The sequence below is a fragment of the Halictus rubicundus genome, chromosome 7 (genome assembly GCF_050948215.1).
Source record: "Halictus rubicundus isolate RS-2024b chromosome 7, iyHalRubi1_principal, whole genome shotgun sequence".
NCBI lineage: Eukaryota > Metazoa > Arthropoda > Insecta > Hymenoptera > Halictidae > Halictus > Halictus rubicundus.
The window spans coordinates 8993519-9014353 of record NC_135155.1 but is presented as its reverse complement, the minus strand read 5'-3'; the positions used below and the strand labels follow the sequence as shown (position 1 = coordinate 9014353).

The following is a 20835-nucleotide window of genomic DNA, read 5'->3' as shown; positions in this document are numbered from 1 at the left end:
ATGAAGTTCGTCGTTGCGTCGAGGTTACTTCATTATTGTTCGTATATTAAATTCCACCCGCTCGGAAGGAATACTGTGTTAGTTCTCTATAAGCCAAAACTTTATCAAACCAAGATCCTCATTTTACATTCCGCGGGATCGATTACAAATGTAACGTGAAGGGATCTTAGAACATTAACATTTCCCTTGAAAGTGGATTCGAAATGACGAAGAGGTAATTAATAGAGGTTCTTGGCTTATTAACATGTTATTCTACACATATACAGGGTATTAATTTTAACTCGACCATCTAAATTATGTCCGCTACTATTGAAAGTAAGAAAAAATTATTAAATAGTATATACATGGTTTTAAGGGGTGATGTAGAAAAAAAAATTCTGTTAAGGTCGTTTTAACGGATCGTTCAAGGTCATTGCACTATTTTTGCATATTATATACTAAATAAATATATATTTACGTAATCTTAAAATCAAATTAATTTAGGATCTTTTAACGAATCACCAAAAATGAATGAAAAATGAAAAAATATATTTTAAGTTAAGAAGAGGTGACAAGACTTCCAAATGTAGGGGATGAAAAATCAGTTTCGATTTGAAAAATCTAAATATTAGTAATTAGTTCTTTGTTTTTTTCTTCTTTCGTTTTCTGGTTTTTCTTTCTGAAACAATTTTTTGCATTACCCAGTAACGTTGAGCGTGCGAGATTAAACAAGGGAGATAGTGTGTAATTCTGATTGGATTTTTCAAATGTGTTCCAGATTAGTGAGTTTTCGTATGCAAAACTCTTTTTACGTTATGCCATCCCGGAATACCATCTGCGCAAACGATTAAGCAGCCTATAGAGCGGGTAACGCGGAGTATACAAACATTTCGACGTTCTTTCATGCAACATGAAAGGATGTCTCTTACGGTCCTTGCCACTGAAAGGAGCGGACCGGGGCATTTCATGGGTACCCCCAACGTTTCGCTATTTTGGCTTCGAAAGGATGTAGCGTGAACTTGTGTACAAATTTTCGAATTAACGTGTACACAGCGGTGTACGAATTTTGTTAGACCCGGGTTACAAAAAAAATGTACCTGTACAAGAAATAGGTACAAATTTCGTAAATATTCTCGATTGCAGAGAAGAGATATAAATTGATCAATTGAAAATACAAAATCATCGAAACAAAAACGAAAAGTGAAAGAATTTATGCATTATACATTTCAACTAGCTTCACTGTATTTTTCAATAATCTCTGCGCATGTTAGAAAAAAAACATTTCGCTCTCGTATTGTTGAAAGTATTACGATATTTATGCGTGAATTTGAACGCAAATAATGCATAGGGAAAAACTTTTCGCTGAATCCGACAGTTACTATTTTGTTTTGTTACATTGTTCTCCGGTATGTTATCTTAAATCCTTAAATCATTCAAAACGTTTTAATAGATTAAATTTATGGACATTCTAGAAGCACGCTTCTGCGTTCTATTTTCGTTCGTTTTCTTTTTCCCTGGCCCCTCCGTCCCCCGTCGAATGGCGCGATTCCTATTCAGATATTCGAACCGCGGGGCTTTAATAAAAATATTTGCTAAGAAAACAGTTTGCCTGAGGTACTCGGGAAGCAAAACGAGTTATTCTTATATCCAGATTCGCGGCGTATTCTTCGCTCGCGATTTCCATAAATGCAGTAATTCGAAGTAAGACGGCCGCGGGCGTTTCCAACTTTTAATGGTTTGTATCTTTATACCCTCGTAAATGCGGTAGGTGTAAAATGAATTTGCCAACAAATGAACATCCACTACCGATTAATTAATAATTCCACTTTATTCATACAAAAGAATACGAAAGCAACGTGCACAAAAAAAAGGTCAAAGTACAGTTAACGACACACAATACATTTTCAACCGCTAATATATGTATATATTTTAAACTGTATACAAATTTAAATGTAAACACTTTTCGGAAGTGTAAAAACGCAATCTTCATTTTTGCACACAGACATCCTTTTTAGGAGCTTCCTGAACCTGTGTCGGTGATTACGTTTCATAGTGTATCCAATGTTTTGCATTTGATAATTGTCTGTAGTGATATTGTATGCTTCAACAAAATACTTGAAAAAAAGAGGACGAGTGTTAGCAATTTGTTTTCTCGTGTGAAATGCGTATCAATTGGTTACTGTTAATACCTGAGCATCCTCGAAAACGCAAAAGATATTATCGAATTTTGTTGAAACGCGACGTATGCAGCTGAACGTGTTATTAGCAGCATCTTGACATTTGCATGCCATGTCTTTTATACAGTACTGTGAACATTGTAGGTGTGAATGAAACTCTTTTTATGTTATAGTTTATACAAACGCTCTGCGCATAGAACTTACTGATAAATTGGCATCGCTGTCGCTTGGGCAACCTGAGGATGGGACACCTATAGATTTCTCCCCTCTATATTCTATTAATAGGGTTCTATCTTCTGGCAGTGCCTTTTTCAAGAAAGAAGTACCATCCGAGGGACGTTGTATTCCAGCTATTTCCAAAATTGTAGCAAATAAATCAACGCTACTGACTGGTGCAGAAATGTTTGATGGTGCAATTCCAGGACCCCGTATTAATAACGGAACTCTGATATCTGTCTCATATGGCTGACGCTTGTCCATAGGCATACTGAATTGACCTACAAAAAGTATTGCATGAAATAGAATATACTCGCATGTTATATTTTCATGTATGTCGAACCCAAACGTAATTACCAATATGGTAACCATTGTCGGACGTAAATATTATGTAAGTGTCGTCTAAGAGACCCTCCGATTTCAGTGACTGATATACATTTGTTACAAGCTCATCAACAGCTAACAATGTTTCCCACCTACGACTATAGATTTCATCTAATTTAGGCAGCACCTCATCGGGTAGTGGAGACGGACCTCTTTTCACTAACCAATGCTTATCCTAATTTACAATAGCATTAACAGTAGTGCACAATGATAGAAAAGAATGGAAAAGAAAATATGGTATACCATTTCTGTGAATGTATTAAAATTAGGTGTTCTTTTAGCCTTTATCCCTTTGAATTTGTCATAGTGTCTTATTGCTGGTGTGAAAGGTGCGTGAGGTGCTGGAGGTGCCAGAACAGCAAGGAATGGTTGACCATTTGCTTTGCGAGTTTTAATAAAATCTGTTGCCAGATCACTCTAAAAAAAAAATGCAAGTTGACACATATGTTCTAGGGAAACCATAAGATAAATAATTTTAAACATACAATCACATCAGTAAAATAGTCAGATGGTTTATCAGCATACATTTCTTTACTTCCGTTTATGGACAAAGAATAATTATAATACTTTGAATTTCCAATAAGACCAGCCCACCAATCCCATCCTATTGGTACGTGAGTTGCTCCACCAACAGCTTTACTTCCATACTGTGATGAATAATGAATTTTAGAAATTAATCAATCTTTAAATTTTTACTTCATCGTACATGTTTACCTTATTTAAATATTTTCCAGCATAGAAAGTTGTATATGACATTTCTTGCTTCAAATACGCAGCAAATGTATGTGGTTCTTGAAACTCTTGCCATTTAATACTATTACAACCACCATCAATAGTATTATTTACTACTAAATGATTATGCTGATATTTCCCAGTTAGGATAGAAGCCCTATTCGGGCAACAAATCGGAGAAGCAACAAACTATAAACAAAGGTTACTATCAATTATCATTATTGTCTACATTCAATAACAACTTCGTTTGATTTATAGAAACATAAAATATTATCTTATATTTTCTAATAACTTACACAATTTGAAAATGATGCACCACTGTTTCCGATTAAATCAACTGTATTTTTCAGTGGCACCTAAGAGTAAATATAATCATTGTTACATTTTGAACGTTGTTATCTTTTTACATTCATATTTACCATTCCATCGAGAGTTATATCCAAATCATCTGCGAGAATTAATACAATATTCTCTGCACTATATGAAGGTGTTAAATAATTAATAAACATACAAAGTAATAGAATAATCATTCTATTAAATTTCAACAGCATCGTACACATTCAAAGGATAACTTTCCCGTGCAAAATTAATATAATGCAAAGGTCAGAGTCAGGGTTACCAGACGACGTGTATTCCCCGCTAAATTCTTCCCTCCCAACAACTAAATTTGGCCCGATTCTCCTCTAACGACTAGTCTGCACGAGGAGAATACGTATCAACGATTGGCTAACAGGCACTAGCAGCGGTAGTGGGAATTATGTGACGTCACGTATTCACCTCATGCAGAGAGTTGCTAGAGGAAAATCGAGCCACATTTTGTGGAAGAGGGGAAAACATTTAGCGGGGAGTACGTCGTCTGGTAACCCTGGTGAGGGGATTCCCCGATTTAGCCGCACGAAGTATGAAAGTTTAAACTTCAAAAACTAAACCCATAGAAATCATGAAGGCGTAATACGAATGCGTACCGATGCAGAAAAGAAATGAAAGTGCTCTGACCCGTAATTTCGGTGGCTGCAGAGAGGAATTCTGAAAATTGCTCACACCCGGGATTTCGGTGCGCTGGTACAGTGCTGGATCCCAGCGGACCAGAGCCCAACTGATTTCTTCGTAGGATGGAACAGAACCTGGGCAACTTTTAGCATGGAACAGAACCTGGGCATTTTTTGTCTCACGCCGCGGGGCTCTAGAGCCCCCTTACCATTTTTGTGTCACATCCTACCGTATCGGTCGGAACTAATATTGTGGAACCAATATCACAGACGAGATGTAGGAGTACGCCAGTCACATTATACTGTTTCGTGTCGCACGATATGAAATACCGAGTAATCAAACAACTCCTATACCTCGTCTGTGCAATAGCAAAAAATGATAATTTTCTGTCTGATTGAGAAAAAGAATTTTAAATGCTAGTTATATGTGACTCTAACGTAAGAACAATTGGTTTGGCTGTTTTAGCATAGAGTATTCTTGTCTAGGAATTGGAGTATCCTATGGATTTAGTTTTCACTTTTTCCTCTGCGGCGACAACCAATTGGGAACGACTTACGTTGCACATGAGTCATAGTATGTGTAGACCAATCAGAATTCGCCAGCTGGGATTCCGGGCTTTTCACAGAGTCCAACGTGTATAAAACCAAGCGTGTGATAAACTGATGTAGTGGCATTAGGAATTTGTTTGAAATTGTGAGTGCATGAATTAAAAGGTCCGGTGCATTTACATTACGAACACACGGGAATATTTTCTGTGTGGTGTGTATATCATTTCATTAGCGTGACACCATGTAAGTTGCATTTCTTCATTACTCCTATTAACCTAATAAACACAGTAGACGTAAGCATTCTTTTAATAATTATAGTCATTTTTACAACCTACTTGTAACAAGTATCCTACGTTCGAGTCTTGTCTTCGTTTGTACAAAATCCGTGTATAAATACATGTATCTTTTGAAATTTTTTGCTTACACATTTTACAAACGAGTTTATTTTAAGGTGACATTGACTTTACCGTTTTATATTTTCGAGTGAATTTTTAATATTGCATTACGTTATTGTTCTAACGTTATAATTACTATCAATTATAACGGTATTATAGACTTTTTCAATGTTATGTAATAATATATGACAAAAGATTATCCTTTTTGTTTAGACGATAAATACAAAATGAACAACTCACTGTTGTTAGCACTATCCATTCTTGTTGGCGTGATCTGTACTGTAACAGCTTTAAAACATGATGAATGTGAAGGTACATAAATAAATGTTCTTTCATACTTATTTCTATTTATTTTTCCACAAAATAACTTTCATTTTATTATCATTGCAGTATGTATATCTACTGTGGAAAAATTTGTTAACACTTTATCCGACGATGTCAAAAAGGATACTAACAAGATAGAAGCAGCATTTAAAGCATTTTGTAAAGGCACAAAATCTAAAGAAAACAGATTTGTAAGTCCTTATATCGATCGTAGAATTGATAATTTATAATAATTAATGCGATAAGTACACGTTTGTAATAATCAAAATATTTTCTTGTTTTCCTAGTGCTATTATTTAGGAGGTTTAGAAGAATCAGCAACTGGTATTTTAGGTGAATTAAGTAAGCCTGTATCTTGGTCAATGCCTGCAAGTAAAATATGTGAGAAGCTAAAAAAGAAAGATGCTCAAATATGTGACCTAAGATTTGGTATGTATACTGTAATTGTTTTTACATTTATAGCTTACTATCATTTAATTTTTGTATTCGGTAATAACATTGTCAAATTTCAGAGAAACAAATCGACATTGACACAGTTGACCTCAACAAACTAAAGGTGCGTGATTTGAGAAAAATTTTGAGTGACTGGGATGAAACGTGCGATGGTTGTATAGAAAAGACAGATTTTATTAAGCGAATCGAAGAATTGAAGCCCAAATATTCTTACAGTTCAAAAACGGAACTCTGAAAAGTGTTCAGTGATCTAGATAAATTATTATGTTAGTATGGCTAAGATTTTGGGTATTCTTTATTTTACAAAATGATTAATTGTACTTAAACACACACGTGATTAAATGTATGTGCGTAATTATCATTTTGTAAAAACTTCGTTTAATAATGTTTTGTAAGGCGAATTAAGGTTTTTGAGGCCAGACCGACGCATTTATGTTTCAGTAAGAGTAAACAATGATTCTTCTTTAATTTATATAAAGCAAGTAATAACTTAGATTCTAAGAGATTAGGATACTGAGCAATGGAAAAACTTGTGAGAACAATTCATTTCTTATTTAGTGTAGCCATGCTAATAAGTGTTGAATATCATAAAAGGTGCTCCGTTTTTATCGTATTTAATGTTAGACAAGTATAAATGACTCAAACTTTTCATACTATAAATTATTTTTATGGTTTTACCTTTCATTGCTCTTCCTCAAATATTCTGATACAGTGCGTTTATACATGTATGAATCCTATTTATACCAAAATGCAGTGTACTATATCAATAGATGTGTATATGTGATGAACTATTAATAATCCATTGTTATATATATTTGTATATCTTTACTTTTTCTTTTCAATTCTGCTTAAAATTCAGAAAGTTCTGTTAATTTTAAATGCATACCGTCAACAATTCAATGTTATAATACGTTACCTTTTTATATGGGTAAGAAGTCTTAGTTCATCAATGAGTACATTATATGTAGATCATAAAAATAAGAGTTTACGGAATGCTCAGTATTATACATTTATTAATAATCTCGTGTTTGCAATAGCCAGTTTTCATTTCGTTAAACAAAGTTACGCGCAATAAGTGCATCAAATATTCTAAGAATAACATGGAAAAAAAAATTTTTTATTGATGGATGTATCTCTTGTACAGTATTACAATATTATTTGGTGAAAATACATTTGTGGAGTACAGAACGAAAAAGTATTATAAAAATAGAAGATCTGATAATTTTGACATTGAATAAAAAACTGTCACATAAATTTGTTATAATAATTTATTCTAATTATGTTAAAAAATTATTCCTTGTCAATTAATTGCAATTTGGAAGGTTGCTCCAACGGCCGTCTGCTTCACACGTAATTAATCCCTGTTTTCTACCATTGGGACACACGTAGGTCAATTGATCTTGATATAAGTATGAACGACCGCGAACAGTAACACCAGGTGGAAGTTTTGGTTTATTACATGATAGTTCTACGAATATCGATTAATCAGAATAAAGTCGATAAAATATGCTGTCTATGTTGCGATACTCACTTGAACATTTACTGTATACTTTGGACCAGTTTCCATTCGCAAGACATCTTGCATTCGGTTGACCAAACATTAAGTATCCAGGTAGACACTGATAAGTAATCATATTACCATACGTAAAAGTTACCGTTTCAATACTGTCCTCTTTTAACACCGCATTCGCTAGTTTTGGTGGTTTTCCACATAGTACAGCTAAAACACATAATCTTTTCTTGGCAATGTACCATAATTAAGTTCACCCTATAAATTCTATTCTTACGTTTGCAAGAAGGAATTGTTGACCATGTACTGTTTGGAAAACAAACAGTTTCTCCATTGCCTTCAAGTACATAACCATGACGACATTTGAAAGCAATGGTACTGTTGACAGCCCTTGAATAATTATTATTGTTCCCAACAATGTATCCGTATTCTGGAGCCTATTGTAAATTTTCATTGAAATCTCTCTACTGTTTATATTATTCATCAAAGTAATCATATGCAATACTTACTGCAACTAAAGGGCAAATCGTTTCTCGGCAAATATCAATTAATCCGTCGTCAAATAAACTTTCAACGATGCTACTATTTAGTTTCAAATAATCGATTTGCCATGTGCCATCTTCACTACAAAACCATGTTAAATTGGAAACACGTATATTGACATTTCCATCGGTTATACTCATTTCATTGTTACTTCTACAAGTCAGAATTATTTGGCCCTTGTAAGTGTGTCCTTTCACAAAGTAGTTGAAGTTTTTATATGAACCATTAAAATATTTTGCATCATTCAGTTCCCTAATATTGTTCCTCCAGATATGATCATTGTCATCTATTTCTCTATGAAGATATTTAAAAAGTGGACAATCTAAGATGGGACATTCGTTAGGCTTACAAGACGGTGACGTTAACGACCATTCTTCATTGCTCATGCACGTCCCAACGCCGTCCCCAATTAATTTGTATCCTGTACCGCATTTTATTAAAATCTGTGAGCCAAGAATAAACTGATTTTCCAAATCATCATTCTTTTTTAACGTTGTCTCCTCCTGCGTAGTATCCGGTACAGCGTCTTTGAAAAGCTCGATGGTACCATTTTCCGTTTTTAAAAATATTTTACCATTATTTATAGTACTAGGCCAAGGGCATTTAAGTGGCACACAGTCAGGAACGAACCCACTCCAAGTACCGTTTTCAGTACATCGAAGTTTAAACTCAGTCAATAAATTATGGTTTCCCCGAAATTTGTACCCGGTATGACAAGAGAACCCAACAATATCATCGAAATAATAATTCCTTTCAACGGTTTTATTGATCGTCTCTGGGGTCAAGCTTGTGGTAGACGTCTCGTGCAGATTGTTGGAGTTAGTAAAAATTATATAACCGCGATCGATTCTGTAAAGAACAATTGTTTATATATACGTATCCGTAGACTAGGGATTAATTTCAATTTTTACTGTTCATTCTAGTAACTTACTCCTTCGGCGGTGAGCATCCATGAATGTCACAGGTTGGTCTCTCGTGATCCCATAATCCCGACTCTAAGCACGTCAGAAACTTCTCCCCAACCAAACGGAACCCTGTGTCGCACTTAAACTCCAACTGTTGACCTACCTGGAATCAAATTTCATTAAAAGTCGACAGTTTAGTTGATCAACACATTTCTGCACACCTGGAGGATCGATAGATCGTCTCTTTCGTACTCCTCTCTCACGTACTCGATGTCGCCATGTTCTGGAGCCAGTAAATTCTTACACGTTCTTCCTGTTATCAAAATTAATGCAATCGAATGTAGATCATTCTAGAGAACTAACTAAACTCAAAAGAAAATAATTCTTTCTCCATCAAAGTCAACAAAATTCCTTATGATATGAAAAAGTGCACATACGTCGAGTTGAGTCTCCTGAAAGTTTAAAATCCTCACCTATGCAAACAGGAAGCACACCGCTCCATGTACCATCAGCACCACATAATCTATGAGGATTTCCTAGAAGCTGATATCCACTCAAACAGGAATAACGTATCTCGTCCCCGAAGAAATACGATTTGCCCTGTATACGACCTCGAGGAAAATACCCCGGAAAGCCGCACTTTTTTTCTGAAATGAAATTTATTGTCTCGGAGGAATAATTATTCCTCTGCAATACTAGAAAATCTAAACGATTAAAGTAAGCTAATTATTTTCATGTATTGATGTTCAATCTTACTGGCGCAAACAGGGGTATAGTAGCCCTCCCAATGCCCCTGCTTCAGACACCTAACTTTCAGCGATCGATGTTCCTTTCCTCGAAATCGCACCACGTAACCAGGATCGCATTGATAAATAATTTCGGACGAGTCTTCACTGATGTTCATGTTCCCTTTGAACGGCACAACCGGTAAGGGACATCCGCGACAGAAAGGGCTGCTCAGTATCTGAAAATATGGACTTGCACTTCACTCGGAATTCGTTTCATCCTAATCGCAATCGTTCAGTTGAACAATAGCACATCATAATTACCGCAACGTCGCCGTGTGCGTGCAATTGCACCTGCGGCCACGCAATTATGTTACCGTAGTACTTTTCACAGGTGCTGAACAAACGTTTTATGTCCGCCGATGATAAAATTCTATCCCAAACATCTAGCAGAGTGATTTTTCCCAGGAAGGATTCCGATTCGGAGAATCCACCACCGACCCGATCTTGCTCTTGTCCGATCACGAGAGTACCATTGCCTTATTATTAAAAAAAATCAAGTAGTTCAGTTAATCAGGCTAAACTTTATTGCGGGAAATCAGACATTTTTAACTTTTTTCATGCAATCCTGTTGATTTTGGCGAGAAAATTCCGAAAATCCGAATTTTAATCCTAGGCGATCAGTAGTTCAAAAGTTATGCGTGTGTAAAGATGTGCGATTTTCACCGTTTTTGACAGACAAGGGCGTCGCCATGTTGGTATATGCTAAGATATCGCCCAATGAGTGAAACCGCGACAACATACCAACATGGCGGCGCCCTTACCTGTCAAAAACGGTGAAAATCGCACATCTTTGAACACGCATAACTTTTAAACTAGTGAATTCCTAACATTAAAACTTGGATTTTCGGCATTTCTTCGCCAAAATGTACAGGATTTCATAAAAGAAAAACTTATAAATTTCTAGTTTCCTGAGGTAAAGTTTAACCGTAATTTGTATGACAAATCTAGCGAAATCGAAGAAATTGTGATATTGGTCTCTATTTCCTTGTTGCTATCGAATATGTTATTACCTTGAATAACAGTCTTTTTCGCGAAACGAGATCCATTGTCCCGTAAAAGTCCATCGATAAATACATTCCAGGTGCCATTTTCGCTCTCCCAGGTAATGCAAACGAAATGCCAGTGACCATCGTTTACCTTAATGTCAGTTACTACTTTTTGCCCGTTGATGTATACAACGAGTCTACAACATAACAATATTATTTTCCTGCTACAGTATACAGAGTAAGGTACCTAACTCGACCACCTCGAATAACTTCTAAATTATGCGTTGTTACCCGTTATAGTCGGTTAATGTAAACGTGTTGTCGTAATACCGCGTCGCGTACGACAGCACAGTTCCATAATTAAATGTGTCCTTCGATTGCAACCACAAGCATGTCGTCAACTAAAAATCGACGTTCAATTTATTCGATCCACTATCGAGTTATTCAATTAATTCGTTACCTCGGCAATGTTAACCGCGGGTCCGTTCATTCTGACATAGTCGGTCGTTCCTGATTTAGTGAAATGCAGGACATAATCGGATGACAATTCTATAAACGTAGAGGAAACATCTTTTAAAAGACGGCGCTCGGAAGTATCTCTAACTTTTTGTATTACAGAAAAGTCTGTTTAACTCGGCGAAATGAAACAAAAGAACATTCATCAAGACTATACTTTCCAGTCTCGCAATTGCGTCCTGTGAACGGAACAGAACACGTGCACGTGTAATTGGAAATTCCGTTCAAACATTCTCCATTATTCCGACACGGAAGGCTGCCGCAGTGATCCACTCTTATTGCGCAATTTTCTCCGGTGTAGCCGTCGTTACATTCGCATCTAACAATGAAGCGTTGTTAACACTGCTTGTTAAGTTCATCTAACTTATGGTTATTTGACCAACGACTTTTTTTGCACACCTGTAGCTCGACCGCGTTGTGCTTTCCTCTTCAAGATTCACGCAATACGAGTTCCCTTGGCAAGGCAACCAGTCGCAAGGCAATAAGTTACAATGACGCCCGAGGAAACCAGGCTTACAGGTGCACTGCCAGGTTGCATTGACAGTGCGACAAGTAGATCCTTCCGTGCACGGCGGAGGATCGCAGTGATCCACGGAAATTTCGCAAAATTCCCCTGTGGATTAAAACGTCGCTTTAACTGACAATCATTCATGTAAAATATCTATTCGCTGCGTCACCTTCGAAGCCATCCTTGCACTCGCAACTATAATCATTCTCCGTGCTAACGCAAGTGCCATTGTTTTGGCAGGGGTTCAGAGCACACTCATCGACGCGGTGCTAAAAATATCGATATTATTTATCGCTTTGTTGAAACTAATTTGTCAGAGAATGCTGTGACACTTACGTCGCAGTTATGACCCGAATATCCAACCTCGCATGTACAACTATAGTTCACCGCGCTGTTCGTGAAATTTTCAACGTTACAAGCTGCCCCGTGCAAACATGGCGAAGACTCGCACGGATTTCGGAACGTTTCGCATTTTGATCCTACGAAAAAGAAATGTTGTTCAGTATGAAATTAACACGGAAATATTATTCGGTATTAACATGTTGTACGCTAACCAACGTAGTAGTCGAGACACTCGCAACTGAAGCTGTCATCTTCTTGCACGCATTGTGCACCGTTCAAGCATGATCCGGATTGGCATGTGTTTGCGTCTATCTTAAACAGCGACAAGCAATCATTCGCGTCCTTAGAACCGCGGTTTTCTGTAGTAGTATTGGTCGGACAAGATAGACAATGGTTTTGCCCATAGTCCGGTTGATAAAATCCAATGTCACATTGCAGACAAGGTTCGAGAGCCAAGCGGACACCATGATATCGTTTCCTTCGAGAGTAATATCCTGGCCGACACAGAGCTAAGGACAAATATATTACTGTAAAAGAAGCAATAAAAAAATTATTTATTTCAGACTTACGTATGCAATCTCGTAAAGATCGAGAGTGCATTCTTTTTGTGGATGTACGTTCGGGACAGCGTTTGCATTCTAAGGAGCCAGTAGTATCCTCGTACTCTCCGAAAGGACATGGTCGACATCGATGGATCGATGGCTCGAAGAAAGTTCCCAATGGACACTTCACTAGATTTATGTAAAAAGGAATATGATATGAACAAATTCAAGCTATGACAAATTGATGAATTCATTTACCGCAAGAGTGCTTTTTAAGGACACTTCCTGGCTCGCAGAGCTCTTCGAAATTTTTAAAAACGAGATGCAAATTCAACGCCAGTTCCGCGACTTGTTTGTTAGTCCTCTCATCCAACAAATTCAGTTTTCCAAACTGCAACATTGACTCCATCTTCTGCCTTAATTTCTGTATACCTTCTTTCGGGTTGTCCACGTTTTCCTCGACTATTTTTCCTACGAGAAATGAATTTCCGTTCGAAAACTTTTCTTTCAAAAATGGTCGTGACGTCCGAACTTACCCAGCATTTTGAATTTGATTTCGATCTTCTCTTTCCTTTTCCTCGGCCTTGGTTTGCTTTTGTTAGCACCGTCGTCCCTTTTGGCATCTCTTCTCGTTCGGTCATCGGTACTGTCTCTAGATTCTTCGTTTAAAAGAGATTCGAAAACATTCGAATTTAAGTTCCTCCGTTTTCTTAACGAGTTTGAGGAGAGGTCTTCCGCTAATTCGGAATCCACTTTGCACTCGGGATCGAAGGTTATCAGGTTGCATTCGACGTCGTTGCCACAAATGTCGAGCAACGTCGATCTTAGATCGGCCGTAATGAATTCGCTCAGCTGGTCGAAATAATAATGAAATATTTTCTAAGGTCCAATCGAAAAATTGATAGAAACAAAGAAATGGTATACTTACCTCGCGCAGTGTCGTTTGGTTGTCGCACGTCGCAGATGTATTTCCTTCTAACTCGATGCTTCCTTCTTGAGACACAGTTTTGGGCGCAGCTGATTCTGTGCGTAAACAAAATTATTATCAATTATTATAGATTTATTCAATAACATATTTCCCATGCTGTTCTACTACTTCTGCAGTTTTTGAGGTAATTTATTGAATAAATCTATGAATAAGTATCTTGGATTTTTATTACAACCAATTCTGGCGATCTCTAAGGAAAGTATCTATGAAAACAGAAGTTTGCAAAAAGATTCACAGTCCATATTGCTCACCATAATTAACTATGCGAAATTATGTACCCTGTTATTAATTATTTATTAATATTGCTTGTCCGTTTTCATTTTGTAGACGCTTCCCGCGTACCTGAACAATCAGAAATATAATTCTCTTCGGTCCAATTCGCGTTGGTTGTATTGCATTTTAGTAACAACACATCGTCCACTGCACGAAGATTCGGAACCTCGTTCGCAAACTGGAAACCATCGTCGCATGCCACAGCGCACTCGTTTGTCTTATTCTCTGACATCGAACAGTTTGAATGTCCGTGCAACACTTCTGGAATTTCCTGGCATACATCTGAAAATCATGCTCACATTCATGGACACATAGACAAATTCAATTCTAAAGAGATATCGATTTACTGATTTACTAGGTTCTAGATCGAGATCAATTTGCTATTTGAACTAGACTGTAGATTTTATGCATTAATGACAAAAAAATTGTTATGTTATTATTATTATTATTATTATTATTATTATTATTTTCGACTTATTACAGTTATTAAGGGAGGAAACGTATTTTTGACTGCAGATCCGCAGTCCAATAATGATTTTCGATTGGTACCTTTTATGGTGATGTTCAACGCACAGCTCGCGACGTTATCATACTTGTCGATCGCGTTGTACACGACTCTTGTAAATCCGATCGGAAACGAGCTCTCTCCGGGACGATGATTTTGTTCCACTCGTACGGGTGCTTTCGAGTTATCGTAAAACCCGGGTTCGTCCCAAGTGACGTTGCTTATCCCGACCCCGTTGTCAGTGAAAAATATCGGGGGATCTATACAGTTCTCGATCATTGGCGGTTCGGTGTCTGAGACGATAAACGAGCAGAATTACGAATCTCCGAGATTTTCTGTAAACGATAGAAATATAAAAATCCTACCAAGAACTTTCACTTTGAATTTGCATCTAGCTTTGTTCCCGGTGGAATCCTGGGCCATGTAAACTATAGTGCGCGAACCGATTTTTGCTTTCCAAGGGACTGCGACGTACGGTTTGCTCCAAACCGACGGAGATTCGTCCGCGTTATCGGTAACCATAGGACTCGTCCAGTTCACGTACGCATAGTTCTTTCCTGGTAAACTTTCCACGACGATGTCCGACGGACACGTTATGGTTGGCGGTACTTTATCTGAGAGAGAAATATGTCTGGTCAAGCACAATCGGAATTACTGTAACAAATCGTAAATGTTCATTCCCCTTCGACGGTCCAAACAACAAATATTTGTAATCCCGTAACGACCTATGCAGCGATTAACGTTTCGTCGTTGCGTCCAAACCCCGGAACGTCCTCCGCACATTCTTGCACGCGGACCCTCGAGAGCGAAACCTTTTTTGCACGTGATCGTGCAGTTCGTTGCGAACGGTACCTTCTCGGGCCCGGAACAGATTTCGGGCGAGACATTCCCGTACGGTATTCCTTTCAGAGGCTCGCACTTTATCGCTGCAAATTGAAAGCGTATAAAATTTAATTGTGAGAAATACTTTGACGCCTAACAAAATGTCCACCTTTGCACGCTGCTTTCAGCCCGTCCCACTGCGACAACGGCAAGCAATTGCGAATCTTGCTTCCACGAAGCTGATAGCCATTGTCGCAGCGGAATTGACAACGTGTGTCGATCGGGAACGCCGTGTTGTCCTCCGTGATTAAGTGTTGATCGTCTTCGTTCTGGCATCGCACCCGGCCGTGCGAGGGAGCTCGAAGTGCTGGGCATGTTTTCACTGTTGCAAACAAATAGCAATTATAGCTGTTTTAACATGTTTAAAATAAATTTCTTACATCAACGTACACAAAAACATGTAGAATAAAAGTTCTTCGCCAATGTTGTACTTGCTGCAATCACCGCAAGTAAACAGTACAAATACAGGGCAAACAGTACAAATATTGTATAACAATTTGAAATACTTACATAGACACTTCGGCTCGTTTCCAGACCAACTGCCACCTTTTCCACAGAGTCGGATACTGTCTCCTGTCAGGTAGAAACCGATCCTGCACCTTATCCCGCAAGCCGCGTGAACCACGTTGTTACACGCGCTGGCTTTTACCAGGTACCCGTTCTCTGGGATCTTCAATTTGGGACATGTTATAACTGCAAGAATCACGTAAGAATCTCTAGTATTTGTAGCACGTTATTATAATAGTTCAATTTCTAAATCCCACGTCGATATCAGTAACCCATGAAAACCCTCGTCCCATAGAAAACCTCGTGGAAAAAGCTTCTACTAGGTACAGCAGTATACAAAGGCGCTTTCCAGTAAGGCACAGGTCCTTTAGTATGTTTACCAATTAATTTGTCACCTCTGTTTATGAAACTACCGGACTCGTAATATCTAGTTCAAGCACGTTATTATAATAAAACAATATATATTATAAACGCCCGGTCTTCGTAAATTGGCGATAAGGTAGAGTGACTACATTACCGTCAAAAAATGGTTTCACGTGCCTCAAGTTTTCGTCCTTATATAAGAATATTTTGTCGCTGTTAAAGGGCTCATTCGAAAGAGGAAGGTTCAATCTAGCGTGAGCTGGTCATGAGCTGCCGAGATTATGCAGATATTTGGTAATATAAGCGTTAGAAGTAGGCCAAAAATTGACGATGTGCGTGCCGTGGAATCCAAGCATTTTTATGCCATCGGATGTGTTTTCTGGATGAAATCGAGAGCAACGCGCACTGGAAAATATCTCCAGCTACAAATTGAGCTATATTTCGTCTTGATTCTCTGCGAAATAAAGCCAAAAACTTGAAGCACGTTTCTGGCGTCGGAATTCATAATATCGAGAATACAGAGCAAAAAATGTGACAAGTTTAGTCACAGACTTAAGAGCCGTCGGATCAAGACCAAGACGGATCTTAAGTCTGCGAATGGAAATTATTAATTACAAAAGTCACGTGACTATCCCGGGCCCTTAAAGTCATCGCGTCTTTGCGGCTGTGAATATGTGTCCGATTTCCGAAAGTGTGTGAAGTGGTTCTAGTAGAATCTGAATAATTAGTCTCGCACACATTGCGAATTTACATTGTTTCTGGCGAATCGATCGGAATTGTTTTTTTTTTTTACGGTGAGGTTATCAGCGTTCTCGAGTTAGTAGTATTTTAAAGTTCACTGCGAACTGATCGGAATTATTCTCAAGAATTTCGCGACATTCAAATAGTTCTGTGGTATTTTTATTAAACGATGGATCCTCGGTCAAACAAGCCTCACGACTTCGTGTCCAATACGCGAAACATAACCGAAGCAATAGTCAAAGAAAGACTGTTACAAATGAAATGGTTGGAAACGTACGAATGGTTGTTGGACGAGCATGGGTACGTACAATGAATAAGTTTGACGTTTCCATATGTAAATAATACCGCTAGATTGTCCACAACTGGTGTTGTAAGAAATTAATTATTATTCGCCGATGGTTAAATATGTACGCAGAAAATTGGAGAAGGAAATGGAGAAACTTTGCGAGGAGAAGCACACAGTTATCGAGACCGAAACGTTTGTGCGGGAGGAAGGGAAAACGTGTTTGCCGTTTCCGGTGACCACGAGCTCAGAGGTGAGAATTGAAACGTGCAATTGAGAACGCCGATAATAATATAAGAACGAAACTATTAACTTCGCAGTATGGTTGGCTCGCGTCGAAGCCAAAATTTCGTCTCGAGAAGTACGGATCGTACACGCCAGAATATCCTGATCCTCTCAAAGACATAGTATATTTGACTGGGAATATGCCTTTGCTCGCGGCTGGCAAAGGATATATTTTGTAGAGTAACATATATAAGTTGTACAACATATAAATCGAACATTAAAACAAGAGAAGAATTTTTTAATAAATCACCTTCGCATTTTTTCCCGTCGGTTATGAATCCCGATGCGCAAACGCAATCTTCCACCGAGGTTGCCGGCACTTTAATAGTTACGTGATTCACGTCTGGGCAAGATATGCACGTGGACGTTGAATCACCGGAAATCTCTTCAGAGGCGTACGTGCCGTTTGGACAAGCTGGAGAAAGCGAATTTAGATAAATATCAATTATTTATTAGTTAGATCTAGGGAGCACTAAAAGTAGACCTACAGGACTCTATACAAACAACGAGAACGTATTTATTCAGATCTTCATCATACTATTTGTCCAACGAAATCAAATTGTCAGACTATCCACGGAATTGCGAATTAAAAAATTTGAATTAATCCTCCCCGTATGCTGTGCCGGAGTCATTCGTGACCCGTCTTCTTCCTCTTCATCCGAAATACGACGAAAGCCGGTCCCGAGCCATCGTCTTATATCGAAAGAAAACGAAATATCGGCGTGGGTCAGAAATGACTCCGGCACAGGCCTAGAACTCGCAGGAGTCCGAGGGTTAAGAAGAAGACGGAACAATTGTACGAGAAATTAATATGAAGATTATGATTTAAACTATATGTTATTTGCAGAAGGATTGAATATTTTTTATGAGCTCACGTGTGCAGGATCCTTTGAAGCCCGAGCCAATGTATCCAGTGGGACAAATGCAAGCGTAATGTCCGGTTGCAATACCGCAAGAGCACGTCGCAAAATTATCACAGCAGCTCTGATCATTTTCTGTTTCACTGACGTTGCCGCATAAGATGTTACAATTGTCTGATAATGTCACTGGCTCGTATTTCCCCGTTCTCAAATCTAGAAACGTAAAAATATTCTATACCTCGCGTGCTCGACTGAAACGTACAAATAAATTTTAAAGCTTTGATAATAATAAATGCGGATTTTATGCATTCATGACAAAACTGGGTAAGCACAATTTAAAGCAGTACATATTAAAAAGATTTAACGGCACCAGCGTATTGGTTTTTTGCTTAATAAAATAATTAAAGGAAGAAAGTTATCACGCTAATTATTACATATTATTATTATTAGTATTGCTAACAACGTGTTTACAACAAATGATTGGTTTCAATTGCATTGTTAAATTTCTTATTGGGTAAGCTTGAATGAAGAGTATCGGACTTACCACGATGCAACGCGCGTCGCGCGAAAGCTTCGAACTCGGCGAAACTATCAAGAAAATAACCATACGAGTACCCGGGAAAGCTGGCTATGTCGTGAAGCTCCTGAACGTTGCCTGTACGAATCCCGAATGTGAATATCGTTGCACCTGCACTTTTCAAAAGGTTCGCAGCGGGCCGTGGGTTGCCGCCATTGCTGAAGCCATCGGTGATCAGGAACACCGCTTTTCTCGCGTTCTGTCGTGCCTTTTCGAGAATTCTCTAACACCGAATGATTTCAGCCATTTTAGAAAAACAGAGAATCCGAAAACATTGATAATACAATTCGAAAAAGACAATAGAACTTTGGTAAGCATCTGCAAAGTACAGTGTTTACTCGACATATGTCCAAAACACGGGTCTAGCCAGGGACATATATCGGCCAGGAGATACTGTTCCTTGATCCACGCCGAACCGGAAGACAACCGTAGTGTAATATCGGCGTGGGTCAGAAATGACACCGGCATAGCCTTAGAAAACTTGTAACACTTTATCTATCAGCCTGTTAATAAAATTTTCTCGTTTGCGTGAAAATGGGAGTCAAATATTCGGCAGTCCGGTTCTAATCAGTTACGTTACGTGCTACTGTCGTTTAAGTGGATGAAGAAATGAGAAATTGAAGAGTGCTTACGAGAGCCTCGATAAGGGCGCCGCGCGTGTAAGTTCCGCCGCCGGCGTAATTGATGTTACTTAATTGTTTGTTTAATAAATAACACTTGTGGTCATTGTCGCCGGCACGAGATATTTGATCGACGTTGCGTCTGACGTTCCGTCTCCCGCCAAACGTTACGATCGCGACTCTGGTAGCCGATTGTCCCACAATGAAATCGGATAACAGATTCTTCACGAAATTCAACTCGCTTTGGAAGTTTTCCAGGCCGACGGATCCCGACGCGTCGACCAGGAAAATTAGTTCCATCTGAAAGGCATGCCACTAGATTAATCGTCTGCGAAACGTTACACGTTTTACCAGAATCCTTGCATACAAATTTTTAAATTATAATTCAAAGACAAAATTAAATTAAATTATTATTTATTCATAGGTCTACACAATAACATGACAAGTCGCCTCAAAAATGGCAAACCGTAACAGAACAAAAATACGTGGACAGTTATTCGCTACTAAATAAAACTTAAGTTTATAACAGTCATGTTAATTCGACTAAACTTCATTTTTACCCATTTCCACTAACTGTCCGCTTATTTTTCTGTCACTTATTAATCTGTGAATAAATATCTGAATTTTATCTTTGAATTTTAATTTAAAAATGCTACGAATTGCCGCTCCAGCCAAATAGCTCTCAAAAAGTAACGAATGGCAATGTATTAAATGTCTTAAGTTTGGCTTTGAATTTTAATTTCAGAACGGTACGAACTTCCGTTCCAGGCCAATGGTACTCGCCTGGTCAGTTTGATTTTTCAATCGGTCAATATTCATTTTAAAAAGACGCGACAAAGTGTCGGACTTCTTGTCGATTCTTTCCTCGTTTTGTTCTATTGTTCCCGCATGCGACCCCGTGTCGATTCGGTCGGCGCCATCGGAAGACGCGATTGAAGTGAACGGAACGGACAATAATCCGATCAGTATCCATTTAGTCGCAATGGGACCAATCATGTTTGCAATTCACATTTGTTATTCGCTGATACTCTCAGGACATGTTTCACGGAAAACAATTTTGCACTTGATCAATTTAACGCGACAGTTCAGAACTGGAGGAGGCAGGGCTCGGTC

General features: G+C 38.2%; 4 protein-coding genes across 5 annotated transcripts; 2 read left to right on the top strand and 2 right to left on the bottom strand.

Annotated features, from left to right (window-relative positions):
• Positions 1–1784: 1784 nt before the first annotated feature.
• On the bottom strand, positions 1785–4566 carry LOC143355966 (N-acetylglucosamine-6-sulfatase). The gene is made up of 10 exons (XM_076791229.1): positions 4302–4566; positions 3908–4265; positions 3785–3844; positions 3471–3677; positions 3242–3403; positions 3000–3173; positions 2730–2931; positions 2361–2653; positions 2169–2285; positions 1785–2093 (listed from the first exon to the last, which is right to left on the bottom strand). Exons 2-10 carry the CDS (start codon positions 4046–4048, stop codon positions 1926–1928), a joined length of 1524 nt encoding a protein of 507 aa, XP_076647344.1. The 5' UTR covers positions 4049–4265; positions 4302–4566; the 3' UTR covers positions 1785–1925.
• Positions 4567–5071: 505 nt separating this feature from the next.
• On the top strand, positions 5072–7012 carry Manf (mesencephalic astrocyte-derived neurotrophic factor). Its single transcript, XM_076791230.1, has 5 exons — positions 5072–5269; positions 5635–5733; positions 5812–5936; positions 6033–6174; positions 6258–7012. Exons 2-5 carry the CDS (start codon positions 5649–5651, stop codon positions 6431–6433), a joined length of 528 nt encoding a protein of 175 aa, XP_076647345.1. The 5' UTR covers positions 5072–5269; positions 5635–5648; the 3' UTR covers positions 6434–7012.
• A 144-nt stretch (positions 7013–7156) lies between these two features.
• Positions 7157–20585, bottom strand: LOC143355965 (sushi, von Willebrand factor type A, EGF and pentraxin domain-containing protein 1). Of its 2 annotated transcripts, none has more exons than XM_076791227.1 (32): positions 20506–20585; positions 19735–20022; positions 19070–19325; positions 18541–18738; positions 17916–18080; positions 15997–16179; positions 15596–15808; positions 15330–15530; positions 14970–15218; positions 14649–14897; positions 14169–14381; positions 13767–13861; positions 13375–13690; positions 13097–13309; positions 12866–13027; positions 12509–12823; positions 12291–12433; positions 12124–12223; positions 11846–12059; positions 11609–11765; positions 11391–11480; positions 11222–11331; positions 10955–11127; positions 10206–10420; positions 9913–10120; positions 9630–9803; positions 9378–9469; positions 9183–9319; positions 8218–9100; positions 7986–8145; positions 7730–7918; positions 7157–7666 (listed from the first exon to the last, which is right to left on the bottom strand). In XM_076791227.1, exons 1-32 carry the CDS (start codon positions 20539–20541, stop codon positions 7503–7505), a joined length of 6561 nt encoding a protein of 2186 aa, XP_076647342.1. In that variant the 5' UTR covers positions 20542–20585; the 3' UTR covers positions 7157–7502. The 2 variants fall into 2 exon arrangements, with proteins under 2 accessions (XP_076647342.1, XP_076647343.1); XM_076791228.1 differs by having other exon boundaries at positions 12509–12805.
• LOC143355968 (uncharacterized) lies at positions 17144–17847 on the top strand. Its single transcript, XM_076791231.1, has 3 exons — positions 17144–17397; positions 17513–17633; positions 17701–17847. Exons 1-3 carry the CDS (start codon positions 17267–17269, stop codon positions 17842–17844), a joined length of 396 nt encoding a protein of 131 aa, XP_076647346.1. The 5' UTR covers positions 17144–17266; the 3' UTR covers positions 17845–17847.
• Positions 20586–20835: the final 250 nt, after the last annotated feature.

Bases quoted from the DNA above. Each gene is read 5' to 3' on its own strand.
- LOC143355966 (XM_076791229.1), bottom strand. From the start codon at position 4,048: ATGTGTACGATGCTGTTGAAATTTAATAGAATGATTATTCTATTACTT. The intron at 2,932-2,999 runs GTATACCATATT...ATTGTAAATTAG, and splicing joins TTAATACATTCACAGAAATG to GATAAGCATTGGTTAGTGAA. The intron at 2,654-2,729 runs GTAATTACGTTT...TACTTTTTGTAG, and splicing joins CGACAATGGTTACCATATTG to GTCAATTCAGTATGCCTATG.
- LOC143355968 (XM_076791231.1), top strand. From the start codon at position 17,267: ATGGATCCTCGGTCAAACAAGCCTCACGACTTCGTGTCCAATACGCGA. The intron at 17,398-17,512 runs GTACGTACAATG...ATATGTACGCAG, and splicing joins TGGTTGTTGGACGAGCATGG to AAAATTGGAGAAGGAAATGG. The intron at 17,634-17,700 runs GTGAGAATTGAA...TTAACTTCGCAG, and splicing joins CGGTGACCACGAGCTCAGAG to TATGGTTGGCTCGCGTCGAA.
- Manf (XM_076791230.1), top strand. From the start codon at position 5,649: ATGAACAACTCACTGTTGTTAGCACTATCCATTCTTGTTGGCGTGATC. The intron at 5,937-6,032 runs GTAAGTCCTTAT...TTGTTTTCCTAG, and splicing joins AATCTAAAGAAAACAGATTT to TGCTATTATTTAGGAGGTTT. The intron at 6,175-6,257 runs GTATGTATACTG...GTCAAATTTCAG, and splicing joins AATATGTGACCTAAGATTTG to AGAAACAAATCGACATTGAC.
- LOC143355965 (XM_076791227.1), bottom strand. From the start codon at position 20,541: ATGAATATTGACCGATTGAAAAATCAAACTGACCAG. The intron at 13,691-13,766 runs GTAAGTATACCA...TATTTCGACCAG, and splicing joins ACCAAACGACACTGCGCGAG to CTGAGCGAATTCATTACGGC. The intron at 7,919-7,985 runs GTAAGAATAGAA...TATGTGTTTTAG, and splicing joins AACAATTCCTTCTTGCAAAC to CTGTACTATGTGGAAAACCA.